At 37.0% G+C, this 11,157-nt stretch overlaps 1 protein-coding gene across 1 annotated transcript; it reads left to right on the forward strand.

The window, feature by feature from the left end:
- The first annotated feature begins 2,906 nt into the window (after window positions 1–2,906).
- Window positions 2,907–7,982, forward strand: LOC145225485 (creatine transporter-like). Its single transcript, XM_080092218.1, has 12 exons — window positions 2,907–3,060; window positions 3,120–3,251; window positions 3,800–4,016; window positions 4,135–4,267; window positions 4,586–4,720; window positions 4,865–4,968; window positions 5,036–5,129; window positions 5,283–5,426; window positions 5,762–5,899; window positions 6,303–6,512; window positions 6,896–7,072; window positions 7,673–7,982. Exons 1-12 carry the CDS (start codon window positions 2,907–2,909, stop codon window positions 7,757–7,759), a joined length of 1,725 nt encoding a protein of 574 aa, XP_079948344.1. The 3' UTR covers window positions 7,760–7,982.
- The last annotated feature ends 3,175 nt before the right edge of the window (window positions 7,983–11,157 follow it).

Genomic DNA, 11,157 nt, shown 5'->3' on the forward strand with positions numbered 1-11,157 from the left:
AGACTAAAATCATTTTTGCGCGAACAAACATTCTTTTCTCTTGTCACTTGTAGCGAAACGGATCATTGCTTGATAAAAGAAACTCAAATCAAACAGTCATACGTCGTACCATCTAACCTCTATTATGATTGCAGGAAGGCCATTGGCTTTATGCTTGAGAAAGACTGCGTCAGAGCTTGCAACTATACGACCCTTACGTGTCATTCCTAAAAAAATCCGCTAAAAATTAGTGATATACCCAATATATTCGGTTTGACGAATTTTCTGACAAAGATTGGTTTTCGGCCAAATATAGTTTGCTGCGATTAGGCTGAAACCGATCTTTCCCGAACCCAAATTTAAAGCTTCAGACGTCTCTTTTTTTCAAAACATTATCGTTCCAGTAATTCATTCTCGCTGGCAATCATGGTTGGCCATATATGGCAAAATGACAAAGAAACAAAACTATTTTGTGGTACTAACACCACTGTTAGCGTGGTCAAACAGTTGTCAAACAACCTTCACTGTTTTGCGCTCCATAACGTTTACGTTGCGCAGCTATTACCGGCTTGTATTGTTTTAGCCTAGTCCTAGTGCTGTCGTGCCGCTATATGTTTTTTTTCACCAAGCGAAATAAACTCAACTTCTAACCCAAGTGCATGTGAAACTGACTGCTCACATTCTGCCTGTCAAGACATAAGAGTAGAAAAGGACCTTTACTCGCACCTTTCTCGGAGTTCAGGAACTCCAAAACAAGTAACAACAACAAACAGTTTATTGTGGCGATTTCGACAGGTGGTGGCGTTCGAGAGTAAAGGTTGACGACAACGTTGTATCAAACTATCAACCAAAAAAGCGATTTTGGAGTATTTAATAAAGTATCACTGAAAATAAGTTACGAGCACGAGCTTACTCTGCCTTTTGTACCCAATAAAACGTACCGTTTTTTATCCACTTAATTAGCTTTTAAATACTTGAAGACTTCACAAGTAAAAATTTTGTGTGTGTAATTACATAGCTCATTTTGATGCAATGCAATGTTGCGTTCTGCGTCACAAAGGTCATGAGGACATAAATGCCAATAGTTTGCTAATTAATGTCCCGGGAGCAAAGCATTGTATTATTCAAATGAGGCTTTTGGCAGTGGAAGACATTACCATGTGCAACGGCGGTTGTAAAACACTTACGATGGTTATGTTGTAATTAAATTGTAGGCTACTTCCCAATCTCTTTGGTTTATTTTGATACCAAACAACTAAACGCTGTTATCTGTTGCCCGTGACGTCATGTCTAGGGCAAAACCAATCAAATAAGAAGATGACAATCAGCTGAGCCAAACGGGATGGAATCCGGAATAGGACCAGTGTCATTCTACTAGAATAATTTCCCCTAAATACAAAAACCACAAACCACAAAAACCACAAAATTTCAGGCAACATATCAAATTGCAAATTAATGTAAAAAAATGCCGAAATAAATAACGGGAAAAATTTCATTAAATAGAGATTTCATTCATTAAAGATCACAAAATAAAGCTATGCGAAGCCTTGTGCGTTAACCGTGAGATTATTTTACAATTTTTTGAATATCAGTAGAAATCATAGCCTTAAATCAATCCAAAATAGGTCTAAAACGGAAGTGATCATCAATTATTCCTGAGGTAAGGTTTTAACCAGAAGGATACAATGTTGGAGCCCAGAGGCTACACTTTTCTGGCCCGTTGTCGTTACGACACACCCTTTATGTGTTTTCATAGCAGAACGTTTACGCGAGACATCTTTTCGCATTTTTCTATTTTCTCCAAAAATGCAAACTGGCGGACGTAAAAATGGTAAGAAGTTATAGTTTTCACTGAGCTGTTTGCCATAAAATAAATAATAATAGATTAACGTTGTGCTCATACTAATCATGCTGGGATTACAAATCCAGTGTATTGGGTGAATACATTTGCACTGTTGTGTACTAAATGTTTTGAGTGAACAGTAAAAAAGGCATACCATTTCAAAAACGTTGACAAGCACCGAACTAGGCTATACTTTCAGAAACAAACAGAAACGTGGATTTAAAATACAGAGAGAAATTGATGTCTAGGCGCAAAAAGTTACGCCCACTAACAATTAAATAACAGTTAATTTGCGGGCCCGTAAACTCACGAAATGCGTTTTTCCTGTGTTTATCAAAAGGCGTTTTTACACATGTTATATTTAAGTGGTTGTGTTGGGTATGCTGTTTTAGCAAAGTCGTGTTGTCATGTAGGAAAGAAATAATAATAAGGAATGTTTTCCTGAGGAAATAATAGTGTCTGGTAACATCGCGAAAATTAAAAAAAGCTCATTGGCAATTTAATTAATTTAGTTTCCCCGAAAATATGATAATGCGGCCCAGAGAGACATTTGTTGGGTACAAAAAAAAACAGCAAAAAGAAAGAGTTGTACAAAATTTTGTTTCGCGTCAGTTTAAACAATCGCCCAAAAATCATTTACTAGCGAAAGGGGGCATTAAAAGTGCCGGTGCAACATTATGCATCCGCTCACGACAGGACACATGCCCGTACAATTCCTTCAATGGCGCTGATGTCTTAATTGAAAGTTTTACAGCTGAGATGCCCATGTTTATGGTTGTACGGTTCTACTTGAAAGTTATACATTTAGAGCAGAGGTAGACAAAATGCAGCAATTGTCCTATAGTAGCGGCACTTTGCAGTCGAGTCAATAATACAAAGGGTAGCACTTTGAACAAACAAAAGTATTTTGTTTGCTGTACCATGTACATGACGTTATTGTTGGGCTGGTGTTTGTGACTATGGAGTATTTGATTTCAAAAGCCGATTTTTCGACTTAGAACAAAAACATTTTTAAAAAATAAACTAACCTGCAATTTATTTTTACGCACAAATAGGATTTGGTAAGAAATGACAAAAACTCAAAATGGATTTATCCCACAGAAAACCAAAGGCGATCGTCAGGAAAGCAAGGCCAAAATGGCAAACATCATGGGACTTCATGGTTGTTGCCATAGGTTACGCAGTTGGTTTAGGAAACGTTTGGCGATTTCCACAAATGTGCTTTAAATACGGTGGAGGTGAGGATAAATTGAGTTAACAGATTATGTGGAGTTTGACAGCGTTTTTTTCTGTCCAGGTGCATTTTTGGTGGCGTATTTACTTTTTGGCATTCTGGTTGTCGTTCCCCTGCTCGTTTTGGAAATTTCACTTGGTCAAAAGTCTCGGTCGGGTCTCGTTAAAAGTTGGTCCGAGATTCCGATTTTTAAAGGTTTGTTAACTAGGGCAGGAGTCGGCAACCTTTTTTGCACTGCGAACAAAAACACCTTAATTAGTTTATTATCCCCGGGATATATGGAAAAAATGGTTTATAGCGTTAGTTATACGGCCTGGTTGCCGATTACTGAACTAGGGGACAGAATTACTTAGTTTTGTTAAAACATAAATTTGTCTTAAATGAAGCTTTTTGCTTTGTATTACTAATTGAATAGGATTAGTTTAGCAGTTGTTTAAGTAACCCCCGTTGTTTACGACCCAAATCGGTGGTCGGCAAAGTCTTTGAAACACAATTCCTGGGTGAGAGCGTCTCGTTGTGGCAAAACAAGGTTCTTATCAAGTCAAAGTTGTAGTAACTTATATGAGCTGTAATAAACTGTCTTTGCCTAAATTTTGTGATTTCAAAGGTCTGTCCGCAAAAAATGTTTAGTTTTTAAATGTTCTCAGTGAAAAAAGGTGACGGACCCCTTAATTTTAACACGTCAGAAATGAAACGACTTTTCCCGACTGAATTCTAACAAGTAATTTTTCACATTTTGGTAGGGATTGCCTTTGCCCAGTTTGTAATGATGCTAATGATGGACACAATGTATCCAGTCTTATTGGTTTGGTGCCTCAAGTTTTTTGTCAAAAGCTTTTCTGCCGAATTGCCGTGGGCCAATTGCAATAATGAATGGAACACTGCAGCATGCATCACAGTTGAGCAAATGAAACACAACGCGAGCAATGGGACAAATTCAGCGGCAACTGAATATTGGAAGTGGGTATTGTTTTGGTTAAAAAGTTTGTTTGTCATAAACAGTATAACTTTGTCAAAAATGAAAACTTTAGTTGACAAGCAGGTTTCAAATTTAAAACCAAGAACTTTTACATTGAAGGCGAGAGGTGCTGAACTTGACATCAAGTATTGAAGAACGAGGGAGCCTGAAATCAGATTTGGTGATGTACAGTTGCATTTTGTGGCTTATCTTTTATCTCTGCACTTTTAGAGGAATCAAGACATCTACCAAAGTACTATCCTTGTAAAGAGACTCTTTACCTCTATTGATCTTTGTTTTACTAAAAATTACTTGTACAGTACCATGTTTGTAAAATAGGTATCATGTTATTATGATTATTATTCTTTATACGACACTACACGTTATACAACAAAGACACAAACAAACATGTATTTAAAAATCAGCAAACAGCGGAAATTACCCGGACTGACAATGTAATGTTTCGATTACATTGTTTGGTGCATAATATACACATTGTTTTACAAAAGCATTTACATCAATGGGAATCTATATGTAACTGTGCAACACAAATCCTTTTGATTTATTACAGATTGTTTATGTGACGGCTACACTTCCACTTTTACTGATAGTCGTCATTACAGTACGAAGTTTAACACTCGAGGGTGCATGGATGGGATTGACGTATTATCTTACACCTAGACTGGAAAAGTTGATGGAAGTTTCGGTATGGATGTGTGCTTAAGTCACAAATGTGGCAAACTTTGTTTCGCATGTAAAAGAACTTTTTTGCTGCTCCAATATAAGATGTATTGTTACACTGCCACTAACTTTAAAGTTCAAACACCAAATATTTGCATTTTATTTGCAGACATGGGTAGGAGCTTGTTCCCAAGTCATGTTTAGCAATGGACCAGCGTTGGGAAGCATGATAGTACTTGGAGGATTTAACGATTACCATCACAACTTTTGGAGGTGCTTAAAACATTTTTACTCATGTTTAAGTGAAAAATATTTTTTTGTGTACATTTTGTGTTGGTAGGGATGCATTTGCAATCGTCATCGCCAACTTTTTCACAAGTTTTACGGCAGGTTTTGCTGTGTTTTCGACTCTAGGTTACATGGCTACATATCAAGTAAGTATTTTCAACATGGTAGTTACCTACTGAATTCTATCACCAGAAATTTATCTAACTTCAAAACTTATAAGATTTGCAAAATTATTGTTTTCGGCCAAAAATATGTGACAAAATACTTGTGGGTAAAATGCACATTTCGGATTGTTGTAGAACACAACAATTCATGAAGTGGCAACATCTGGACCCGGTCTAGCGTTTGTTACTTATCCCGAAGCTTTGTCACTTCTTCCACTTCCTCAGTTGTGGTGCGCGATGTTCTTTTTGACTCTTCTGCTTCTCGGACTTGATTCCCAAGTAAATGATTGTTTGTTGTTAAATGTTTGTGAGATCTACAATAGAATACTTTGAATTGACGATTTTAGCAAATAAGGGTTCTTTTGTAAAGTTTGTAAATTGTAACAGAATTATTTGAGCTAACCCACCACTTTTGGGCAGAAAATTCGTATTTTTATAGAGTTGATTAAAGACTAAAATAAAAATTACAAAACAACAATTATCGGTTCCCAACTGTGAAATTTGCGAAACCACCAAGTTGTCCTTGGAAAAGATCATAGGGAGTCTTGATCGTGTGAATTGCATGTTATACAGGAATTTTTCATTTTTACTTCACCAAAAGTTTTGTTTTGCAGTTTGTACTTCTGGAAGCGGTTGTTGCGATAATAATGGACAATGTGCGAAGTATTCGCGAACATCGATATGGGAGACACATTGCACAGTTTGTCCTTTTTGTCATACTTATGCTCCTTGGCCTTCCAATGTTCACGCAGGTCAGTGGCAATGAAGCATTCTGCTGGATGCTGTAGAGTTCTATCAAGAATTTCATCCAATTCGAGTTTATAAACTCTTCACGGTGTATTTATTTAATGCTCCTTATACAAAGTAGTCATTGTTCACTTTAAAAAAATTAACTAATTTTGAGGGTTTGTCGAAATTAAACAAAAACGTTGGGCATAGAGGCAATGTAGCTCAATACAATGACTACAGATTGCCAAAATTAGCTACACTCACACAAACATGATAACAGACATCCTGTGCAATACACTGTGCTTACATAATGAATAAGGTAAGATTCCCATGCTAGTTAACTCGGTATTTCTTGCAAGTTTACCAAATACGAATAATTACGCTTTCGTTTCGAGAAAAAATGCATACTTATTAATCCCTTTTTAGGGGGGAGCCTACGTGTTTGAAATTATGTCACGCTACGTCGGTTCTGGCTGGTGTCTGTTTACTATAGCAACGTGTGAGTGTGTGGCGGTGGCTTGGTTTTACGGATTTGAACGATATTGGGAAGATATCGTCAAAATGACTGGTGACCGATGGGGAGGTCGAATCTGGCTCAAAGTGTCGTGGAGGTTTGTGACACCAACAATAACCGCGGTGAATGAATTTCTGCCTATATACGATATATTGCACCCTGATTTGCACAAAAATCATTTCTTGCGATTTGGACAACAAGTACTTTTTTGACGAAAACTAGCGGATCTTTAGGTCTTTAAACCACTGTATGTTTCACTTTTTCTGTATGATTGACCAAACATAAACTTTCCAAACATGTATTAATCTATGTTGTATATATATAACCTATTGCTGCCAGGCATAATATCAAGTTTAATCTATGTTGTGTTTGCACTTTAACTTTCATATTTCTGTATGTTAAGCGTTAGAAGTTGGCATTATTGCTTAATACCTTAGTGGTGTGGTGATTTGGTTATCATATAATCACTAACCAAAAATCACCTGTAAACCAACTTAATTTACAGCTGATTGTAATCTACTACCTGTCGACTATCGAGCCACTTAGATATCAAGACTACATATATCCACGCTGGGCCGAAGTTGTCGGTCATTTGATCAGCATCAGTAGCATCATATTCATTCCTGGCTACGCGTTGCTCACAGTTTTACGGACTCTCAAGAAGGAAGGAAAACTTACTAAGGTTTGTTTAAACAAAGTGGTTCACATCGGGGAGAAATTCCTCCCAACAGAGGATTTTTTTAATTTCAGCTCTGAAAATTGAAACCGTAAAGTTGATAAAAGACCCAACTTTAAATGATCTTTATACGGTTTAAGATCGACTATGTAGTATATCGGAAAAGAATGAAAATGATTGGACTTTTTTAAGTGAGGAATTGGTTAATAAAGGTTGGGGACCACAGGTTTAGACAATGCACGTACGGCACTAAACCCGTCATACAAGTTGTTTCTTTTAATCCTAATTGGTACCCAATCAGTACGTAGAGCTTTGGGGGTGCCGGCCAATATTGCGTGATTTTATAGTAACAGTTTAAACACGGGGCCCACTTTCAGTCCATGAAACGATATAAATAACACTTTGAAATAATGTTTACTGGATCAACTTCGGATTTTCTTTTTGTCTTTAATTTTGGTGTAAACGTTTTCCGCTTGACTCCGTACATTGTGACAGTTATAAAAGCGTGTACATCTGTTATGATATGAGCTTCTGACTAATATTATAATAGTTACGTATGTTTCTTGTTACCAAAGCTCGCAGTGACAACTGTTTACGTTTTTTCAGCTATTTCGCTCAATTAAGACGGAAGAACCCGAGAATGTCGACCAAGAAAATGTTCAACTTAAAAATTGTGACAGTGACAGTGTATAAACAACGCATTTAAAAGTTCTTTTTTGTGCGAAGCGTTTCATGTAAACTCGCGTGCAAATGCTTAATGTTAACAATGCATGTAAATCTTAATACTTGCTTCCATGCCCCACTACAGTGGTTCCCAAACTGTGGGCCATGGCCCAGTACTAGGCCACCAAGACATTTTCAATGGGCCACAGAGCCATTTGAACAGATACTTCTGTGTTGTTATACTGTAAATATTATGCGCTTTGATTTGAAAAACATAATATTTGCATAGAATTCCGAATCTTGTAGCCAAATTTCCGGAGCATGTATCTCATTAAAAAGAAATTGCTAGAAACCATTTCGCCTGTTTGAGAGTTAAATTTTCAAAATTGTTTGTGCCCAAATTTACAGCACGTGTGAGCCACGAATCGCTATTAAATAGGCATTTTGGCCACCAAAAACGTTTGGGAAACCCTGCTCGTACTATATCAATTGTATACCAGACGGAATGCGGCACCTCGACCTCAAGGTAAAGTACACCTTGGCGGAAATCACCCAGTCTGGACTCGTGCATTTGGAAAATCTATACAGCATGGCTTTACGACCAGCTGAATAGATTCTAGAGGAGAAAATTTAAAACGACTTTGACAAATTCAAAATAAGAGATTCACTAAAAAACAAACACATTCCTAGCACCGTACAGTTGCAAGCGGGCTGAATTTAGATTCGCCAAAACGTATTAATAACTTTTACTGTCAAAAATTAATCTACTCCTTACGAAAGTTTACTGTTACGACATGTTAAATTAATATTGCCAACTTTCATAGGATTGCAACGCCCAGGAGTGATCCAAAGCCAGTTTATTACGTCACAGACAAAACAAAAAGTGTTAATTGTGCGCAAACAATTGCCTTATTGTGTTACTTGTGACGTAATATACAAACATTCCTTGTAACATGAGACTAACTATACAATTTAACAGATATTAAATGGGTTTTTGAAAAGACAAAAAAATAATAATCTTGGCGCCCCTATAAAAATAGTCTCGTGGGCTAAGCTTGAGAAGACGACACTGGGGCATGTAAACTATGCGGCACGCTCGAATTAGTATTAAACGTATCCGGCCCGCAGTGTAGAAAAGTTTGGTTAGTACAACTGGACATCCATTTCAGAGTATTGAAGCGTTTACTTTAAATAAGTTCGAAATCAGTGCCGACATAATTCCAATACATTCATTTACAATCGTTTGCAAGTGAAAACTTTGCAGCCAGATTGTGCTGCGCCCCCCTTGCGAACCCTTCACGCCCCCCTAGGGGGGCGCGCCCCCCAGTTTAAGAACCCCTGTTTAGAGACACTGATAATAGCGATCTATTAACTTTATGCAAGTGGGAAAATTGTTTTTTTTACTCTAATCAGATATGGTGCCGAATACTAACTGCGTCTTATTCAAAAGCTTTAATTATGGTTATTAATTCGTAATCTTACTTATACATATATATATATGTACGTTTTTTTATCCGCGGCATTTTGCTCTGTATTAGTTTGAATCAATTCCAACAATTGTGTCCATTGCTTGTTTAAAAAAGTAAGAAGCCGCACAATTAACATCTTTCTCCAATATTCGTATTCATGAATTGTTAAAAAAACATTGAATTGGTTTGCGAATAAAAAGCGAGTGAGCGCATCATGTAACCTCTATTGAAGTACATGTTAAGTAAAATTGTCTTTCTGTATATTTGTGACAATTGTGTAGAAATTTAGCCTCGTTGGAATTTTAAAGAGTTATCTGTAGGTTTTTTGTTTAATTTTTATGAGTTGTTTCAAAAAGAATACCCCACAAAACTCGGATCTTACGCCAGACCACAGAAGGCACAAATAAATTTAACTTGTTTTAAATCAGTGCATTTAATGTGACAAATTTCACAGATCCATGTTGGCCGCCATAAAAATTTTCACCGATCCATGTTGGCCTCCATAAAAGCAAGTTGTAAAAAAACAGCGTTTGGAAAACAAGATTTTTGCAAACAACAACTAACTTATGAGGTTGCCTACAGAAAGCGGCTGAATTTTGCCGTTTTATTCTGGTCCGAGATTTTGCTTGTTTGGGCAAATGGCAATGCCTCTTTACAAATATAAGTTTACTGCGCAATATGTGAAGGTAAACTGATCTAGGTTTTAGCCATCACAACAAGTTGAGAAGAATTCTCCGACCAGTAATGAAAATAGCGTTGTTACAAAGTCTTTAAAACATACGAAACGTTTTTCCTGACATTTTCATTTTACGTCTTGTCAACCCAACTGTTTAGTTTAGACCAAATATTTGACCGGTGTGAGGGTTTGTTGATGTTTGAATCTGTTTTGCAAGGTTTGTTGATGTTTGAACATCTGCTTAAGAGACTTTGTAATATTTGTCGGTCAACCTCCTTGGAATAGATCGTGGTATCTGGGATGTTGGAATCCTAAATAGTCAGATTCACTCTCCGCACTTCCGAAATAATTCCGGAACAATATTTCCAAAATCAAACCAACTTTTTTAAAAGTGGCTGTGAGTGGCATTGTGTTACAGCAGCAAAATGGTTAAAAACAAAAACAAAACATTGTCAGCATTTCAATAGATCCGTAGGTTTTCGGAGAAAGAGGAAAGCAAAAATGCGCATCGTGGCGAAAAAACTCGTCTGAGCCACAGTTAAAAGAGAGGCCTTTGCAATTACACCTTTTTGATGCAAAATAAGACTTTTTAGCAGTGAACCGATACATGAAACATCTAGATACATTGGTCATGCAACTGTTGACTCTCTAGCCCTCACAAGCGGACACAATTAAAACATCACCTGCGTCATAGTTTGTTGAAATATCGTGTCATAATCATCAATGCGGGACAAGCCACATTTTTTATCGTTTAAATTAGAATAAGTTGTGACAGTAATAGGCATATACTTATTACACCTGATATAACATTACATAATGCGTTTTCCACAAACTAGCGTGGTAATAACAGAGGCCAATTGCAGGATAGCATCCCCGATTCGCACTTTTTTCTCTTTTTCCGGAAACTAACGGATCGTGTTCATCAGATCGTATGCTGTTTAAATGCTCACTATGATTTTTTAACTAATAGCTGCAGCAGCCAAATGCCGCATACAGCCTGCAAACCGTTGATATTTCGGGATTATTTCGTAGGCCTACTCTAGATAATGATTCTGGCTATTTGATTCGTGAATATTACGTTATTTCTTACAATCAAGCTAAATCGTATACTAATAACCGAGATCTTACACCAAGTTTTGCAAAATTTTAGAAACCAGGAATAACGGCCAAAAAAACAGAAGTTACCATTCTATATGGGAGCCGCAGGCTTTGTCTTGTGTTTGCAAAGCAGATAACGCTGCGACTTTTAAATCTTGCTTTAATAGAGAAACATCTGTTTTCGG

The sequence above is a fragment of the Phallusia mammillata genome, chromosome 1 (genome assembly GCF_965637545.1).
Source record: "Phallusia mammillata chromosome 1, kaPhaMamm4.hap1.1, whole genome shotgun sequence".
In the NCBI taxonomy this organism is placed as follows: domain Eukaryota; kingdom Metazoa; phylum Chordata; class Ascidiacea; order Phlebobranchia; family Ascidiidae; genus Phallusia; species Phallusia mammillata.